General features: G+C 37.9%; 2 protein-coding genes and 1 non-coding gene across 3 annotated transcripts; 2 read left to right on the forward strand and 1 right to left on the reverse strand.

The window, feature by feature from the left end:
* Window positions 1-3,781: 3,781 nt before the first annotated feature.
* On the forward strand, window positions 3,782-8,960 carry LOC120112461 (40S ribosomal protein S10-1). The gene is made up of 5 exons (XM_039131947.1): window positions 3,782-3,936; window positions 4,020-4,068; window positions 4,974-5,256; window positions 5,364-5,499; window positions 8,651-8,960. The coding sequence occupies exons 1-5, from the start codon at window positions 3,934-3,936 to the stop codon at window positions 8,729-8,731; spliced, it is 552 nt and encodes a 183-aa protein (XP_038987875.1). The 5' UTR covers window positions 3,782-3,933; the 3' UTR covers window positions 8,732-8,960.
* A 3,466-nt stretch (window positions 8,961-12,426) lies between these two features.
* On the forward strand, window positions 12,427-12,624 carry LOC113462548. The gene has a single exon (XR_003385105.2). It is a non-coding gene; the product is annotated as a U2 spliceosomal RNA (small nuclear RNA).
* Window positions 12,625-13,710: 1,086 nt separating this feature from the next.
* LOC103704380 (PI-PLC X domain-containing protein At5g67130-like) lies at window positions 13,711-18,311 on the reverse strand. Its single transcript, XM_008787641.4, has 9 exons — window positions 18,189-18,311; window positions 18,032-18,100; window positions 17,835-17,948; window positions 17,580-17,717; window positions 15,458-15,556; window positions 15,068-15,371; window positions 14,724-14,947; window positions 14,544-14,630; window positions 13,711-14,128 (listed from the first exon to the last, which is right to left on the reverse strand). The coding sequence occupies exons 1-9, from the start codon at window positions 18,192-18,194 to the stop codon at window positions 13,961-13,963; spliced, it is 1,209 nt and encodes a 402-aa protein (XP_008785863.1). The 5' UTR covers window positions 18,195-18,311; the 3' UTR covers window positions 13,711-13,960.
* Between the last annotated feature and the right edge of the window lie 1,764 nt (window positions 18,312-20,075).

A 20,075-nucleotide genomic window follows, 5' to 3' on the forward strand; every position in this document is an offset into this window, starting at 1 on the left:
TAACTTATTAGCTTTCTTACAGGTCATCATTGGGGTTACAGAATTGGAATAAATAAAGACACTTGCAATCCATGCAGGACCTCAAAAATCTGGCAGCACTCAAGTAAATGGTTAGACTACCTATGTGAGGACAGAGTCATCTAATTTTGTTCGAGCAAGAGACGATGGCACTTGCACCTCAGAACAGTAAAAAGTGATGCTAAAGCAGTTTGGAATCTGACAACACTATTAGACTCCTTTCCGGAGTACCAATGATAGAAGGCACCATTTAAAGAGGCAAGGATTCCCAAGGACATAAGTCAGCACCTACAGCATCCTGCCTCGTAGCTGTCTATGCTCTCTTTTAAGTGACTGCAATACCCCTGTTCTGTAGAGTTTTTTGACTTCAGAATGTAGGAAGCATGTACATTTATTGCATGATTCATGACCAACTTCAAATTTATTTTTCTACAGATTTGATGCACAAACAAAAGTGAGTTTCAGCTCATAGATTGAAGATTTTTTTTTTTTTTTTTTTGAGACATTAGCACGTGAGAATGGATTAAAACTACGCTATCATTCCCTCGGAAATGTTTAAACCACCCCAACAAACATGATCAATGGATTCATTGTTTGGAGTTTGTGCAACTAAAAGCTTGAAATTTATGGAAGTGTTTGATATCAAACTTGAGGGAGGTGTTTGATTAGCGTCCGGTGATCATTGGTGATCCTCATCGCACAGTAATATGATCTCCGGTAATCTAACATTACCGCGTTTAGTGTGCTACATTATAATGATTAAAAATTTTCAGGATAAATCTATTTGGTATGCAACCAAGACTATCTCTAGTATATTTCATATGTTTTGCACCTATTAAACAAATTTTTGAATAAATCATGAAAAACATGCAACAATATAAATCAAATTAGCAAAACCTTTCATTCCAGATCAATTCAACAAGAGCAAAAATTACTCATAACCCCTCAAAGTAACTCCTGGGGATTATCAAACATTTTCAATTAGAAGAATTTTTTATGGAATTATCAAACCCTTTGCAGCTAGGAGGGTACTTTTTTTTTTTTCCTCTCCCCAAAAATTAGTATTTTTAGAAGTAATTTTTTCTATTGGACTGGAAGGCAATTTTCTCCCCAATTTCACCCAACATTGCTGCCCTGAGATGATCTCAAAAACCTACTCTTGAGAACGGATTTAACATCACTGGTTTGGGATGTGATCTAAGAGTGAGGGTGATTTGGGATTCCATGCAGGATAACTACAGGATCACTTAGTTTCATGACAGGAGAGCATTTAACTAGTAGGTGGTCAGACATACCTCTTCCAGCTGGAACTGTTGAGTCGTATGGAGGGTCATGGACCCATCCAGTACTGTGTAATAATTCTGGACATGAAAGAAGTTGATGCTTCCTCTTCTGGAAGCATATAAAGCAGGGCCCACTTCTTCAGTAGGCTCTCCTTCTTGTTTGGGATCTAGTGCTGTTTCTACTTTACCTTGACCTTGGCTTGAAGATGCATTGGCATTTTGTTCATGATCCAGCTGTGCCCACAACTCCATATACAAGAACATGGTCCTTCTATGTGAATTGATAGCCATTATCTTTTGGTGAGCATCTACTTTGGAGGAAATGAATTAAATGCACCAGGAACCATGACAGATAGAGAGAAGGTTGAGATATCTTACCAAGAGTTAATTTATGAAAACTTATTATCTGATAGCATTCAAACAGTATTCATTAACTGCTCCTGCATAATTCATTGCAGGCGACACTTGTACCTAATTTGCCTTTGTTTGGAATCTATTTCTGATTTTAGGTTGATAGTTGTTCATTTTGGTCAAATTCTTCCATTTAGCCTTCTCAATTTAGAGACAATATTCGATAGAACATTAAAATAAGCATTACTCTATTTACAAGATTAAATTTCTGTTTTCTAAACATTTTTTTTGTTTCATTTTCCTTTTTTCCCCTTTGTTTTTTAAAAAAGGTAACATGGTGGAAAGAAATCTCATTTCACTAACAAAATGAAATGAGAATATGTGAAAACCGATTAGGATTTAGGCATCCCAATGAGTTATCTACGAAATGAGCATTATCAAAAAGAGCCAAGAACCCATGTAAAAACCAAACAATGGTGACAGGCAACTACATTCCAAAATTAAAGCAAACATTAGGACCAAGTCCTTGGCCTCATTAGTTGTTAAGCCAAGGGCATTTTTATCCTTATCAGGCATTTGTCAGCATTAACTTGGGTTTGGTCCATGAAAACTAGTGAAAAGATTGACTTATGCAAATAGAGAACTTTTATATGAAAAAGACAGAGATTAATATATAAATATATAAATTTTGGGGACTAATATGAAAAAAAAAATCTAAAACAAGAGGGAGAGAAAGGTAAAGATTGGTGCCTGGCAACAAAAAGAAGCAAGATGGAAAATCATCAAGGGCCCTGAATAAGCGAGATGGACTCTTTTTTTCTTCTCTTGTAATCAGAAGTCAGAAGATGTAATTTTTGTGTTTTAGGTATGATTCATATCATGCATATCAGACCCTTTTGGAATTCATTTATCTCAGATTTTTCTCTCAACAATCAAACTTTTCGAAATCTAGTTTTAGCTTGAAGTTTAATTCTTAGTGTGGATTTTAACATCCATGTATAGGAAATCAAAAGATGCAAGTTTTGTTTTCTGTGGAAACAATCTGCAACAATCCTTTCAGTAGTTGCTCTCTCTTTTTTAAAGTTGTAACTTTTTAATGGAGAAATAATCTGTTAAAAAGGGTCCAGTTAGCTCAAAAATCTGAAATCAAATTTTATATTATCGTTAAAGAATTTTATTTTTTCCATCTTTATTTTTTTGGCTTTTTTTCCCTGTTTAAAAATTAATATTCAGGAAGTATGAAATTCTTTGCTTAAAACCTTACCTTGTCGTCTTTTCATGTTTCGAAATTTCTGATAGTAAGGTTGCTATCAATAGATAACCTCTTTTTGACATTTTAATTTTTGTTTTTTTTTCCATATTATAGTGGCATGGTTGATATTTTTTTTTGATTTTACTGAATTTTAGAGGAGGGCTGTTTAATAGGCAGAGATAAGAGAAAAGACTTTTTTTTTTGATTCTACCAAATTCTGGAGGGTAGATTAGTAGGTAGAGAGAAGACATAGACATAGAGAAGAGGAGATACAATTATTAGGGCCACCCCAAACCCCACAAAACAATCCGAAGGATCCCTAGTTGTATTATTTTTTTTAAAAAAAACCCATGCTTGGCTGAAGGAGAGGGATAGAAAAATAGCTTTTTTATAGAAATAAGATTTCTATATTTTATAAAAAACAAAAACCTACGTGGATCAGAACTCAGACAATTTTCTTTCCAAAGGTGCATTTAAACTTTTAAATATAATATAATAAGTTCTTCTCTTTATTAAAGATATAACGGATATTTTATATAATTTTTCTAAAAATAGATGCTCAACCAAATATAAGTCATTTTGAAATATATTATTTTTTATAATCAACTAAATATGCAAAAATTACTTTTCTAAGCATCATACATCAAAATATCAGCTTCCGAGGAAAAATATCTTCTTTTTCTGCAAACCAAACAAATCTTAAATGTTAGCTCAAGCCCATCTTTTGGGTCTATTGTCGAGCTAAAAATATAAAAATTACTTTTCCAAGCAACATATACGGAGGTATTAGCTTTTGGGAAAAATATCCTCACTTTCTACGGACCAAACGAATCCTAAATACTAGCCCAAGGCCATCTTTTAGGCCCATTAGCGAGCACCCTAACAAATCTTCCCCAGGTTCATCGTAGCACGTGAAAAGCACGCGGGGGGCACTATAAACACTGGGTAGGATTAGGGTTTGTCTTCCCTGCTCTCTTCGTCTCCTTCGCGTGTTCTCGCTTTTTCCTGCTGAGGCTCTCGCCCAGAACCATGGTAAGAATTCTAGGATTAGGGTTTACATCTCTTTACGCTAAATCTCTTTCTCTAACTCCCTTTTCGTTTCCTCTCTGTTTTAGATCATCCCCAAGAAGAACCGTCATGAGATCTGCAAGTACCTCTTCCAAGGTATGCTGCTCGCTCCCTTTCTCCCTATCGATTTAGTTCTAATTCGATCACTGTTGCTACTGCGCTCGTGGAGCACCCGGGACTAGGGTTAGGGTTTTGATTCCGAAATGTTGATTCTTTAGTTGGTTTCGATCCGATACCTGTTGATATTGTGGTATTGATTTCTCTTTCGTTTTTGTTCGATTGTTATTGTTACTCTGGCCGGTGAGCTCCCGGACTGGGGTTAAGGTTTTGGATTCTGAAAGATTGCGTCTTTGTTTTTATTTGATCTTGATTCGATTGATGTTGGTCAAGTGGGCACTGGGTAGGGCAGGGGTGTTTACAGGAAGAGGATGGAAGGTAATTTTATCTTCTTGGTTGTTTTGATTGCTGCTATTGATGTCGTTGCCGGCTCCTGGCATTGGTGTTAAGGCTTCGGAATTCGAAATATTCCATCTTTACTTCGTTTTGATCTGATGTGTTTGGAAGACCATTAGAATATCTTTTTTCTCCTGTTTTGTTTTGGTTGTAGTTGGTACTGTAGTTTTGGAGATCCGGTTGTTGCTTAGGATTTTAGATTAAGAAACATCTTCTCTTTGCTTGGTTTTGATTTAATTGACTGGCTCTGTACTTGAAGATGATCAAAATATCTTTTTCTTCCATTTTTGTATCAATTGCTGCCGGTACTGTGATTACCATCTTCTTGTTACTAGGTTTAGGGTCTTGGATAGTGAAAAATCGCGCTCTCAATTGGTGTTGAAATGAGTTCCATTTGTCATGTGACTATTGGATACAGATGGGTACTGTATGTCGGTACCGTGATTACCAACTTCTTGTTATTAGGTTTAGGGTCTTGGATAGTGAAAAATCGCGTTCTCAATGGGTGTTGAAATGATTTCCATTTGTCATGTGACTAATGGGTACAGAGGGGGTACTGTATGCAAAGAAGGACTACAACCTTGCAAAGCACCCGGATGTTGATGTGCCGAACCTTCAAGTGATCAAGCTGATGCAGAGCTTCAAGTCCAGGGAATATGTGAGGGAGACCTTTGCATGGATGCATTACTACTGGTACCTCACCAATGATGGCATTGAATACCTCCGGACATACCTGAACCTTCCATCAGAGATTGTGCCTGCAACCCTCAAGAAGTCTGCCAGGCCCCCAAGCCGCCCATTTGGTGCTGGTCCTCCTGGTGACCGTCCCAGGTACTTCTTTCACTTCCTCCTGTTTTCTGTTTTTAAGTGGTTTGTGTTCGCTACTAGTTAACAGAAATGTTGGTCGCTTTAATAAATTATTTATGCATTTTGGGCAGGGGACCTCCACGATTTGAGGGAGATAGGCCGAGGTTTGGAGATAGGGATGGTTATCGAGGAGGTCCTCGTGGCGGGCCTCCAGGTGATTTTGGCGACAAGGGTGGTGCACCTCCTGAATTTCAGCCATCTTTCAGGGTAAGCTCCAATATTTAGTTTCGGTATCTTCATTACATTATTTCCTCTCTCCTGAAAGGGTAGTATCCTGATGGTTCCTTGTCGCCCTTAACCAGGAGATTGGAAGCTGATATTTATGATGATGTAAATTGGCTGTAACTGATTTTTCCTCTGCTGCCTTTATGAATAAAATTATTATTGATCATTTAAGATTTTGTCTCTATTGTTTTCTTTTAGCTTTAATAATGGCCATTTTGCCAGATTACTGTGATAATATAATATTTACTACAATTATGGAGTTCAATGCTTTCTTGTTTCCTGTTGTTGGAAAAGTACTGATTCCAGAATATTGAGTATCAAGAATGGAGATGCATCTAGGTGAAGATAATAAGGTCTGTTTACATTAAAGGGAGGAAAAACCTTCTTCCAAAAAAAAGGGACGACAGCCTTGGAAGTTCCTAATGGTCTACGAGATAAAAATGCAACCATTTCACTTGAAAAACTTCGGAAAAAGAATAAAATAATAGAAACACAAAAAATTGATGGATACCCCATTTCTTTATATCCACTTCAGAAATTCTTCAAGGAAAGTTATGAACCATGACTCCATAAAACTTCATTTACAAAGTAATAGAGAATACTTGACCATTGGCCAATGTTTTGTTGCATAATTGAATTATCTTTGGGAAAACAAATTATCCACTTTTGCCAAAATAAATTTAAAAACAGATAAATGCTATTTTCTATTACTCTTGTCATATTTCTGTCTGCAAACTTTGTTGTCTTCTCATTTGTTTCATATTTTATATGACGACTTGTTTATTTTCATGTCATTCTGTTTTGTTTTCTTTCATTGTGAATGTATATGATGTTGCTTGTTATCTTTCTTTCTTCCTTTTGAGAGAAGGTTCTATTTGAATTTTAAGGTCTATGAATTTTTGTAGTGACATTTTTTTTTGTTTATTTCTCAATCATTGTTCATAATTTTGAGTCACTGATTCTTGGTTGGTAGCGAATCTGGCATATCAAACTTTAGAGTTCTTGAATGGTCTTGTCTTTGTTTACTTTTACCTTAGTTCCTTTGTTTGATGCATTTTGTATTATTGTCCCTGAAAGGAACCATGTGATGAGAATTGTTTTCTTGCATCTCATGACGGTCATATGAGAAGTGTCAAGGCTGATGCCAACTTCAGTCTTTGATGTTTTTCCTTGTTATCCCTCTATATATTTTGTAGAATATGTGATATTCTCTCCATTTTGAAAAATCATTGAACACAGCCATGGCTATCATTTATGCGAAGAAGAATTTTATCATAATAATAGGTGCAGCTGCATTCTTTTTGAACACTTCTTTTATTGGCTTCAGTTCTTTAAACAGATATAGAAGAATTTTCTGTATGCTTTTACATTTGTGCACTTAGCTTTGACAACTTCCTACCCCCTCCCACCTCCAAACAAGCATGGTTGTGAAGTGATTTTTCTTCTAAAACTTTGACAATTTACTTTTTTGTTCTCCTTGATGTCAGATTGTAGTAAGCTACTCTATACACCCGTTCTTGCAACTGGCTATCTTAAATAATTACTGAATTTGTTATGTTAAACAAAGTGTCACTTGGAAAGAATGATAGAGACAGAGCTATGTCTGTTTTTTATATGGTTAAAATTTGTTCTGTCATCTCCACCATAAGGTGAAACTAGTCTCAAGTCAAATGGACCAGTATTTTTTTGGTGCAGAAGTCTTGGTAAAGGAGATGATATAACATGGTAACTGGTTGTTTGACGTTAAATGTTGGAACCCCCCCCCCCCCCTCTCCCCTCTTTTACCTTCTACGGGGGATTGACCGTTGTTGATACAAGGCCCAAACCATTAATTTCTTTTAATTACTTATTTTATTTATTACCAATTTAATTTTTCTTGACATTCTTGTGCTAAACTAGGTGCTTCTGGTCTTTTTACATGTAGGTGTAAATTGAACTGATATAATGTATGTGTGAATAATCATATGGTTACTTGCATTTTTGACAAATGCTAACACAAATGCCCCAACCTGGATTCCATCCATTATCATAAATTTAGTAGACGATACAAGAGGGCTTAGGAACTGTGATAGGTTTGGGGGGGGGGGGGTGGAGAAAATTGATGTGGTAATTTTACTTGTGACTTTAATATGAGTTGGCAGGTCAGGATTACTTATCTTTTGCAGATACCATGATAGAGTAAGGTAGAATGAACCAGTGGGATCAGTATATTGTTGCATATGCGAGAATATAAATGCAGAATTCTGGAAATGATTGCTTGTACCAACTTTCCTAGAAGTATGAACGAAGCATGTAATAAGTAGTCTAGCATGTAAGAATTAGCAACCCATCATCTAATTAATTAGAAGTATATATTCATTTTTTTTCTTACTTCTTGCCACCAACTTGCTGCTTTCATATGAATGCGCTTTTTAAGTCCTTATTTTAGACCTCGGTCTGCAAGTCATTATCCATTTATTTTTGGTTGATTATATGAAGGGTGATCCATCAAAGCTAGAAAGCTTTCTACCCTGCGTCCTGTCCAGGACAACTGTGTGTTGGTGCCAAATTTCAGGCCATGGAAACACTTGTTATAGAGGCCAAGAAGTCTCAAAGATCGATAGAAAAAATTGTAGAACTTCATACATTCAGTCTGGGTGACAACCTATTATAATTCTGACAAATTTTGTCTATAGAATATCTTAATCGTGATTGCATGACAGAGTATTAACCTATTTTGCTAGTAAGACCTTGAGATTGCTCTCTACTTGTGTACCATTCCTGCAATTGATGTGCGGTTTTTAGCTTGTATTTCTGATCTGGTTTTGCTGTCAGGTTTATTGGCTCAAATGAAAATTGAGCGAGCTAGCAAACACTTATTATCTACCTTAAGCTACCTGTTTGCAATTTTGAGTTGCACAGCCTTTAAGGATGCACATTGTATTGCTTGTGTCAGATCATGATGAACTGACAACATTTTTTTCTTTTCTTTTCTTTTCTCTTTTCTTTTTTTGAGTATTTCAATGTGTCCTTGCTATCTCAGCATGCTCCATGCCTGCATTATTGTTTGTACTTTTTGTTGCTGAAGTTATTATTTATACTTTTGATTTCGTGTGGAGACAGGTATCTGACTTTTATTTATTAAATCATGCAGAGTGGTGGTGGTAGGCCAGGGTTTGGCCGTGGTGGTGGAGGTGGATACGGGGCTGGTCCTGCATCCTCTTCTCTTGAGTAGGGATTAATGACACCTTTCTTCGCCGCCTCCTTGTTAAGCGAAGCGACTATAAATTTGAGTTAGATCGAAGATGTGAGATTTCTTGTTTATTATATACTGCTTTTGGAGTTAGAATGATGAATTTGTTTATGATGTTTTTGGAAGACTGCAGTTCTGATGGACATGCTTTGGTACATGACATTCCTCATCTTTCATAATTGCGACTTTTAATCTTGTCACCTGTTCTTCACTCCGTTGGCAGCAATAGCTTGCGCGGTCAGATTGGAATGGTATTTTACACTGCTCCAGAGCTTTATCAGGTCTTGTTTCCATGAGAATTTCCTATTGTGAGAATAAAATCTAACGATATGTTCTCCCTGGGTATGTCATGCCTGGGAGTTACGAGGTGCCTCCAAGGAACTCTGCACTTCAACTGCCGAATTTGAGCCAAACTGGGTAGTTAGCCACCTTCAAGCCCTGTTTGGTTACCCTAATATTGGTTAGGTGTATTGAAGGATGAAGATACTCTGAAATACATCTCATATCAGAGTATTCTTACACCACCCGAATTGGCTCGTTATGGATTCCAGAGTTCGTCGGTTTGGGTTCGAGCTTCCACCTCTTTCTCCAGCTGCCTTACCTGAGGCCTCCATGATCATGGTGGCAATGCTAGTCGGTTGCCAAACATCCCATTTTATTATTTCTTGAAAAACAAACTTATAAGTAGAGGGGTGTAGGTGTACCAGATCGATCAAGATCAAGTTGATCTTATAGACATGGTCGATCATAAGGAATGTATTTATTGCATTAGTAAATAGACTTAAAACTTTCTAATAGGATGTGAAAGCTGCAAAGAATGAAAAACACTGAAGGAGTGATAACTACAGGTAGAAAAAGAATAACAAAGAGGTTGATTACATAGAAGAATATAATTGAGTGCGTCGGCAAGCATTCTCTAGGGAGATCATTATACTAGATAACAAGATAAAACAATGAGAGCTTAGGATGCAAAATCCTCTTGATGCTCGATCAATCCCCTCTATGATGGAATATGACATTATATTAAAAAAATTTAGATTAGGCTATCTCAATGCTCATTGTAATAAATAAGAGAAGTATAAAAGCTCCATCTAATATTGGGATAGTCAAATGTCCATATATGTTGAGTGAAAGAGAGTGAATGGAGTAATCTTTTCTTTTTTTATGATGCAAATTGGAAATTATTTTTAACAATAAACATCTCCTTTGTTTGGTGATTCCTTGATAACTCCTTTCTAGGTAGTTATCCGTGGTTACCTACATAAATAACTCTCGTACATCTTAATAAATTTCTTTATAAGGTTGGTTTTACCAATTAATTACACAAAATGCCGTCTTACATAGGTGGACAATGTAGTTCAGTCAAGTATCATGAGCAAATCACTAACCAAATCTTCATCAACTTTAGTTTTTTTACCATTAAGTATAATTGGTTGATGATCGATAAATTTTGGGATAAACATTATCTCCTACAACTCAATAAAAAAGGATATTTTTGTCGAGCTAGATAAGCATAAATTTAATATAGAAAATACTAGGTTAATTGTAATAACAAGCTACCAATCGATCAATCATTGACTATAGCACATCATTGTAACATCTAACCTATTGGCCATGTATATCAACTAGTATAGACCACAATTTCAAAATTGACCAAACATGCTATTAACCATGAGTCATAAGTTTGAATAGATCATGCTAATCAATCATGATAATGGCCATACATTTGAAAAGGCTGACTAGACTTATTGGCCATGATGTGGCTCTATTGTTGAATAGGCCGATCATGCTGAATAGTCGTAATAATGGCCATATTGTTGAATAAGTTGATTATACTTATTATTCAACATAATGTCCATGGTTTCGAATAGGTCAATCATCATCATTGATTATAATAATGAGCATAGTTTTGAATCAATAAATCATTTTTATTGACCATGATAATTGACCATTACTGAATAGGTTGATTATACTTATAGATCATGATAATTTCTATAATTTTAAATGGGTTGATACTTATTGACCATGATAATAATCATAATTTTGAGCAAATCAGTCATGTTTATCAATCATGATCATTCTTTCTGGCCATATGTCTTAATCATGTTCTTAGTGAACTTAAAATATTTTATATTCTTTAATCCATAATAATTAAATTTTATTAGCTTTTCTAACCAATTCAAATGGGGCTTTAGCGAGTATTTTGACTTACAACTGATTGACTTTTCAAAGCCAATTGTGATAATGTCTCCATGTTTAAGATCAAAAAAGCACATGAAACAACCACTCATAGACTTGCACATACGGTCAATTTTTAGATGAGTTGATTATGGTCAATATCCCTATCCTAGTCAATACCTCGTCCTTTATCCCTTATCGCAGTCCATTTCAATTTGAAAAGATATGACACTCATATTCTCGATCATGGGATATTGTACGGGAGTTGTGGCGTACGTCTGTGCGGGGGGATGCAGTATATAGGGTGACCCGCAAACTCGAGATGATTAAGTGCCAGCTGCGTAGGTGGAATTGGGAAGAGATGTGGAATATTTTTAGAAGAGTGAGAGGAGGCAGAAGCCTCTATTGCCAATCTTCAGTCTCGAGACGAACAGAAGGGGCTGGCAGAAGGAGATCAGGAGGAGCTTAGGGCGCAGTTATTCTTGCATTACTTGCTTCTTCGACAACAAGAGATCCTATGAAGGCAGCAATCGAAATACAATGGATTATGGAGGGAGAGTGGAACATCATATTCTTCCATCAGCCAACAATCATCTGGAGACAGAGGAACAGATTCAGTAGCATCAGATGCTAGCAATAACTGCCCTCATTTGGTAGTTCTTTGTTTTGATAACTCCTTGTATATAAGTGACAAGTGGCTAAATATAGTTCTTTTAAATGTCATTGGCCCATACAAGGGGATGAATAGATCAAGGTTCATCTTGTTCGTCCCCCTTTTCTTATAATCAACACAATAGAGCTTTATTATAAACTAAATTTTTTGATGTATTAAATCTATTGATGGTGGATAAAATATACGGGATGCCAGAGCTCAACAACATATAAGTCCTCCTATGAAAAGATTAATCCATAGGAGCTTGGATCCTTTTCGGCGTATGTTTTGCACCGTAAAAAGCCGTACAATTTTAAATAATTATCACATCATCCGATTACAAAAATAGACAACTATCAAATAGGGCATAATATATGGTTTAATAGCCATCCGTCTCCATAGTCAGATGATATGGCGGCCATTCGTAGCTGCACAGCTTTTCGTGGAGAATCCCGACTCAACCCATTGACCTCTTCCTATTGGCGGCCCAGCCATATGGCTGGCTGGTCTCACGCATTACGTTATAAAAGATGAGGTGCTCAAAGCTAGCAGCCAGGGAGCCACAGTCCAAAACAATGGTTGATAGACGACATAATCCATTAAAAATTCACCACCTGCTCCTTCCTCCAAACTTCGTTTTTCTTCCTAATTTGTACCTCCTCCGCGCGAAGAGGTGGTATCCGGTTGAGGCCAACGACCATCGACGGTGCGCACTCACAGCACACCGATGCTCCCATGTTTCTCGCACGAGGCGGCCTGCCTAAGTTTTAGTCCCACATCGAGCGCGCAAATAGCTGGCGCAAAGCGCAGTACGTATAAAAGGATGCCTAGGGGAATGGGAAGCCTCATACCTTTCTCGGCCTTTTGGCTAAGATCAAGTGTAGTATCTGTTCTTATCAGTTTAATATCTGATACGTGGGTCATCGACCCACCTTGATATTAAATTAATTTATTGTGGGGGAGGGTCCGCCTACAATGGCTTGCCATTGGGGCCCTCAAGCGTCGCCCATGCGTTGCACTACCGCTCGGGCCTGGCGCACCCCTACCAAAGCTAAAATTCAAAACTTTCGCGTCCAACGGTCGCGGTCAGATAATTTTTGGGAATTTTGGCTTGATCAAAGTGGCTGGTTCTGGGGGCCATTGAGAACTATAAAGCCTCCAGACTGAGGGCTTCGGGCTTCGGTTGATTAATTTTAATAAATTAGGTGGCTTCGATTTAAATTAGGTTGGGCTTACTTTTTTTTAGAAAATTAGGATGGGCTTACTTTTTTTTTCAGAAAATTAGGTTGGGCTCAGAGCTTATTGATTAGCCCGAATCGAGTTCAAATTTAGGTCCAAAGTAATTCATTTTTATATGTTATTACTTAGAAAAAATAATAAAAAAGTAAAGATTTAGCTGGAAATAATATATCATGTATCATTTATTTATGTTATAGGAGAGAGTCTAGTTTTTAACTAGTTCATTTACCCATAAAGTAATATTATAAAATATTAAATTTTAATTGGGTTAAATCTATTTTTGGCCCAAACAGATACTTCAGGCTGGCCTAATTTGATTTGGACCGAGCTCAGATCTGGGTTATCCAAAAATTTTTGGTTCTAAGCCCGATCCAAAGACCCCAAAAAAATTCGGACTAGATTCGGGTAGGAGCATGGCCCAAAAAAAAATTCGGACTAGATTCGGACCTAATTGTGATGGGTTTTAGCTTGTTTTTGTCAACCTGGAAGAACCGGTCTTATCTATCAGCATGCTATAATCTTTCAGAATACCCAGAATAACAGCTTGCCACAAAAATTCCGCATACCATGGCAAAATTTCACCCATGTCTTGCACCAGACCGCAAGTTGGAGAAGTGAAGATACGTAGTTAAACTATAGATATCTGATCCTGGTGTGAAGATTCTTCATATTTGGCTTTTGTGCAGAGGATTTCCTACACATCTATACGATGCCTTGCTTTGCTCCAAGATTGCCCATGGCTGTCACCTCAACTTGTTGGCAACCCACTTCCAAAGAGAGATCTAGGGATCAATTGGCATTTCCACCATAAACATGGATTATACTTTTTCACCAAACAAAAAAAGGTATTTTAAAGAATTTTTTTCCAAAGGAAACAACATGGACAAGATAATAACATTTTTTCTCATCCAACCAAAACCTTTTATAAAGAATTGTAATACATGTCAAGGGCTTGAAGGCTATGGATCAAACAATGTAGCGAAAAAGAATCTACCAGCTCATACAACAGCATTTATAAAGAATTGTAATACATGTCAAGGGCTTGAAGGCTATGGATCAAACAATGTCGCAAAAAAGAATCTACCAGCTCATACAACAGCAAGGAGCGCCTCAGCACTATAGGCTACTTACAACAAAGAAAATCATAATAGGAGGACCATGGCTATCGATACCATCTTAAATAGCCAACCCCAAGGAGAGAATCTTCCAATTAAAGAAGCATCTGATGTATTGTCCCTGTTTACACTTGAGTTTGGTGCTTTTGGTGGTGGTGGTGGGGGCACAATGCAAGTGCCAAAGGTGGCATTAGCCTGTTATAATTAATGAGTTCAGATAACAAGTTAGTACAGCATCACAAAGAAACTACTATGTTTGCTTACATTTGAAAGAAACCCTCGTCAATAAATAGATTAGAAACAAGTTGCAAAATGTGGTCAGTCAATGCAATAAAAGCCTCAGTTTCATCTAAACTTTTTCTCCTTTCCTGATCTTTCAACACAAACTGAGCCCTCATGCATGGTGGGTGACCTCAGACCTTTCTCATAGATATGCTAACCATCCTTGCTACTTTCCCAGTAACTTCTTCATTTAGTGCTACTCCTAAACTTCCACAATGCATTATCCTATCATTTTAAACTCATTTGGTATGCATTCTCTGTTTCATATCAAGCATGATGGTTCTCGAAATTATTGTCCTACCCCTAGAAAGAGATAAGATCCACTCACCTTGCAATAGGCAATGTTGTCGCAGCCACAAACAAGGTGCCCATTTGCAGTATCTGTAGCTTCTGGTGCTCCACCTCCATCACTAAGCTGCAGCAGAGGATTGAGAAGTTAATTCTCAAATGATGGTAATTCAACAAACTCATTAAATGTGTAACAGGAGAAAAATTTATGTAGAATTACCATGTAGAAGTCGACAGCTATAAAGTTGGGCCATCGGTTACCGGACAAATTATGGCAAGTTTTAAGCATACTAACAAGAGGTGCCGAATTATCTGAGCAAGCTTCGCTTTGGTTTGGATTTGTTGGAAAATAATTCATCAGAACAAGTGACTTGGAAGTTGTGTTCATGGGGGATGATTCTGCACGGTTAGGGCATGAACCTGCTTTCATTCCCCCATCACCATCTGCAAATCAGAAACCACATTGAATATTAAAAAAACTCAGCAAAACTACACTAAAAAAAAAAAAAAAGTAAAACATGCAACTAATCAACATTACATGCTTTAGGTTTGATCTGTTCTTACATTGATTTTCTACCACATAATTCCACTCATAAGCAATGCCCTCAGAAGCCTCCTTGGATTTCTTAGATGTGAAGACCAAAAGACGCTGATTTTGGCTGATCATATCACTTAGCAAAGGCCAGTTACTGCCATTCTTGGGCATAAGGGACAGTGGGAACCAATACTTCATGAGCCCAGAAGCGTTGAACACCTTGCTGAGGCCCTGAGGGGATGTTACATAGTCCTCAATGAATATAGTGATGACCTCTGAAGGGTTTGCTTCTAGGAATGTATGGATTTCTTTGAGCACATTGATTGCAGGTTGCTGATCAGTAGTTATTCAGGATTAGTAGCAAGTTCGGGGATTTCAGAAATTAGAATGCCTTGAGAAAGTTCAGGCTGAAAGCTTACAAAAGCAGTATAGTTGTAACAGTTGCCGCCAAACGAGTGGCAAAGCCAGATGCCATTCTCGAAGTCATACATGTCAAGCATCAAACCCCTGATACCATTCTGCATTCAGAACAATGTAATTTTGATATGAATAGATGATAGGGGAGGCATGGTTTGCACAATGGATGCCAAAGAAATGATATGCTATGCTTCTAATTAGATGCAAAAGCATAATATAGATATTATTTTACTCCAGATTGGTTTGCTAAACAGACCATAACCTCCAAGGCAAGTAAATTAGGTCATGGTAATTCATGCAATTAGATTGACCCAAGATGATATTTAAAGAATAAATGATGCAATCTATCACAGATGTGTAAAAAGTAAGCATTTTGTAAAAAGCAACAAATTTTGTCAATTAACCATTTTGTTACAAGTATAAATTGTTCCTTTCCTGAACATATAGGTTCCACAAATTTATATGATAATTCCCCACATTCATGTTTTATATTTTATACTCACTGGAGCCCTAAAGGCTGTCAGACTTTAGTTCAATTGCAAAAAGGGGAATAACAAAAAGCAAATACATCCAACTAAAAACGTTGTGAATATTTGCATAAGCATGTGCAACCTCTGCCACATAAATAATGCTCACATGAAAGATGTGATATGGGCCTCCCTACATGGGCCCATGCTAACGGGCATCAAAGTAATTCTAGCAAGAGAAAGGTTGCCAAAGTAAAGGGCTAAATGATTACAACAATAAATAGGATGAGAGAGAAGAATTCTCGCAGATTCTTCTGATCTCACAGCAAGAAATGAAAGAACTGTGGACTATTTTATTACCCTATGATGGAGACTAGTGCCTGCAAGATATTGTCAAACTCAACTATGCAACTCGAGATGCATAATGACTGAGATCAACATCAGATATAGGTGGTCTGAAAAATATCTGCGATCTCACCAAGAACAATTTTTTGGAATGTAACTTATACACTACATGAGCAAATATGGTTACTTCTGATAGTAAGAATTGTCTCATTTTTAGCCTATGGTGAAGCCAAGCAAGATACTTGCAATGCCATCAGATACACAAGAGAAAAAAGGGCAAAACTATGTTGCTCAAAAGTTAATTTCTGCACAAAGACCGAGATTTACAACCGAGTAGCAGCCTAATAAAGACTGACTTTCTGCTAGTATAACCACATTATTCTACTTTAATAACTTTCGGTAAGGAATTGGATGCCAGACTTTTAAACAGAATAATTGAGGTTGGTTGCACATTTCAATTCCTTGAGACTAAAGTTTTAAGTAAACGCTTTCTTTCCAATTAAAATTAGGTGGATGAGAGCAAGCTGGCCAACTTACTAGAGAATTTGGATTCCACCAACTCTCTATTCCTCTATTCCAATTCTCAAGAGATGGATACATATTTCCACCTACTCTCCATATAAATAATAATCAGATATTGGCGAATTGTTAATCCTCACTCGCCAAAAGTTGACCATGCGCTAAAGTAGGAAAACCTGGCGGGTGGAAATATTGGGTTTAGGTGAATGGAAGATTAAAACATTTTAAAAAGAAGAAAAAGACTTTTTTTTTCCCGGTTGAACGAGAATGGGTCCTCCAAAGGATGGCCATCTAGAAAGAAAGCGAGAGGAATTCCAACCTTCCTCTTTTAAAATTCCGACCTTGGCCTTTCCACGGCGTCGGATCCTCTGCAGTCCCTGCTTAAAGTATGTCCTTGTTCCAACACGTAGCAGGACAGGACTTGACGTGTAATTCATGGAACTTGTGTATTGCATGTGGATCCAATGGTCCGAAGACCAAAATCCCCTGCCACGTATCCAAATTGAAAGAAACTTTCTGGTGCCAGGCTTGCAGGCAACCAGCAGCGCCGGCTCACAACCCGTTCTACCCAGAAAAGCCCGGGAACGGGTCAGCCCGCATTGCGCCACCGGCGGCGAGATCTTTTTTTTTTTTTTTTTTTTTTTTTTAAAGAAGGAAAAATCGAAAAGGTCCCATTTCCCAATTCCTCACCGTGCCGTTCCAGTCCAACAGGAAAAGCACCGCCGTTCTCCCCCGCCCCCAAATCCTAACATCTCCGGCGAAGAACGAGAGAGAGAGAGATGGGCATACGTACTTTGAGCTGGGAGGTGACGGAGTCCTGCTGGTTGGTGGGGGAAAGGAGGGGGGAGCCAGTGGCGGAATTGGCCCCCACCATCGCGTACGAGTTGTGCGTCGTCAGCCACGAGTACCTGTTGAACGGAAGCCGCTTATCCTGCACCCACCCAACCCCAATTCCAATCCCCAAATTAATTCCTTCACCGAGATCAATAAAACCAGCCATTCAAAATCACCAAAACTAAAAGCAGGGATCGGGGTTACGATTGTTCACCTGGGTTTCGGGATCGATGGGCTCGACACGCATGCATATAGACTGCCCACCCCCGCAGCTGCCGCAATGCTGCCCGGTGTTACAGTCCCGATCCGCCCCGCATGTGTCTCCCACCTACAGGATTCGAAAACCAACCTCGATTACCGAAACTAAACCTTCAGATGGAGTGTTATGTGATTTGAGGAGCAAAGAAGAACCGTGGCGGCACTGGAAAAGAGAGCTAAGCCGAGGAACAGCGGTAGGAATACCACAGCCGAGAGAAAACCCTAATAAATCACAAAACAGTAGATGAATTGAGCGAGAGAAAGATCGATGACACAAGAAAAAAAAAGAGAAAACTAGAGAAGCACATGCCTTCATCTCTGGTTCTCTTTGTCTCTATCTCTTCTAGCTTTCCCTGCGGCTCTGGAGTCAGTATTTTATTTTGAGAGAGAGACGAAATAAACGCCGAGATGGGAATACCCCGGGGGGGGGGGGGGGGTGGGGGGCAGTCGCCGGCGAGGTTGCAGGGGCGGTTGTTGGATCTTTTACATTGAGGCGGAGAAAAGGGACCGGCGATTTAAAAAGTGGGCGACCGGATGAGTTGGGATGTGCCTGCGGAACACTGATGCGGACTCATGTTAGGGGCGCGCCGCGCCGGAGGTGATGGACTGATGCAGTTGTTCATTGGTGGGTAAGTCGAATTTGTTGCGCGTCTTACGTGTACCTGCCGGACAACTGATGCGAATTTTTGACTCTAGTGTGTAACTAGAGGCGGTTGCCGAGTTCTCTCCAAGCTAATGAAATCGGGGTTTGGAGGTGGCTTTCAAACAATCATCAGTTAGCTTATGATGGTGTGCAATGGGGGACCAAAATTGATATCCTTGGAGTAAAAATGGACTTGATACGAGTTGGGCTGGATATATAAGGGGTCAAAAATCTGGGAATCCGAATATGAAACGAATCAAAAATTCCGATCAGAATTAGACTATTTTGCCAAATAGATAATCTAACTTAATTTACAATAGGTTGAAACAAGTTAAATGGGTAAACAGTTAAGCATTGTAGTCTCTAATTTTTATCGTCATCCAGTTTGTTTGCTTAATTATGGATAAATTCTGAAATAAATATGATTGTTCAACCATACAACTATGTCTACACTTGGGAGTGTATTTATATATACCTATCTCCTAGACACTAATTTTGGGCCTATGTGAAAATGTGCTTAGAGTCTATTTGTGAAAAAATTCTTTAACGGTAAATGATAAATTCCTTCTAGTAAAAGAAAGCAAATTTGATCCAAAAGGAAACTTTAATAAGCTTGGTTTCCTACCTGTGAACATTGTTAAGTTGTCTTGAGATCATGCTCTACATATCAAGAGATGCAATTTGACTACAATAAACATTGATATTTGATATAAAGACAATTTAAGAAACTGCAATGCAAGTTAGATTACTATTTTAATTGGCTGACAAAGCCAATTGGCTTCCTAATCTAGATACTTAATGCGGGATTCATCACGCGGCATACCAATATATGAAAGGTTGAATATAAATATACCGAGTTTCGGTCAAGTCAATCCTTATATCGTAAATGAATACTTGTCTAGGATCAAAATCATCCAAGCCATACTAGCCAATATCTTAGCTTCATGATTAGACTCCAATACTTGTTCAACCAAACTTAGAATGCTTTACATAGGGAAAAAAAATAGAAGGAAAAAATCGGAACCCTAAAATGTTTATCTAATACCTTCAATATTAAAGGAGGGAGAAGGGTGACCATCATGTATATCATGTATATCGTAAATATGTCTCTTTCCTTTTCTTTTTCTTCTTCTCTTCCTCCTCTCATTGCCTCTGGCATGTTGAACTGTTTCTTTTCCTTCTTTCATTAGGCAATTATAGGTAGGCAAATTAGCAGCAATATATCCCCCCCCCTCTTTTTTTTTGAACCACCTCCATCAACTAAATTAATCATACGACATCTAAGAACTATAGAAGTTACATAATCAATAGCTAGCTATGGTAGCTATAGTGTTTGTATCTTTAGATTTCAGTACATGGATTCATAGATCTACAATCTTTCTTGGTAGATGCATTCCATTTTGCCATGGCTTTGGAAAAATAGGATGAGTGTGATAATGGAGCAGTCCTACTGATCTGTATGTAGAACGACACGAATCTCAACACTGTATCTTCCATCATCTATCCTTTGTTACTCTCTCATTGTTATTTTCATATAAGCATTGACTTGCAAAA

This window comes from Phoenix dactylifera, chromosome 1 (genome assembly GCF_009389715.1).
Source record: "Phoenix dactylifera cultivar Barhee BC4 chromosome 1, palm_55x_up_171113_PBpolish2nd_filt_p, whole genome shotgun sequence".
In the NCBI taxonomy this organism is placed as follows: domain Eukaryota; kingdom Viridiplantae; phylum Streptophyta; class Magnoliopsida; order Arecales; family Arecaceae; genus Phoenix; species Phoenix dactylifera.

What these genes read in the sequence shown, in the direction of transcription:
- LOC120112461 (XM_039131947.1), top strand. An exon ending in CCTCCTGGTGACCGTCCCAG is followed by an intron (nt 5,257 to 5,363) that starts GTACTTCTTTCA and finishes CATTTTGGGCAG; the next exon opens with GGGACCTCCACGATTTGAGG. An exon ending in AATTTCAGCCATCTTTCAGG is followed by an intron (nt 5,500 to 8,650) that starts GTAAGCTCCAAT and finishes TAAATCATGCAG; the next exon opens with AGTGGTGGTGGTAGGCCAGG.
- LOC103704380 (XM_008787641.4), bottom strand. An exon ending in GTTACAACTATACTGCTTTT is followed by an intron (nt 15,372 to 15,457) that starts GTAAGCTTTCAG and finishes ACTACTGATCAG; the next exon opens with CAACCTGCAATCAATGTGCT. An exon ending in TTATGTGGTAGAAAATCAAT is followed by an intron (nt 14,948 to 15,067) that starts GTAAGAACAGAT and finishes TCTGATTTGCAG; the next exon opens with ATGGTGATGGGGGAATGAAA.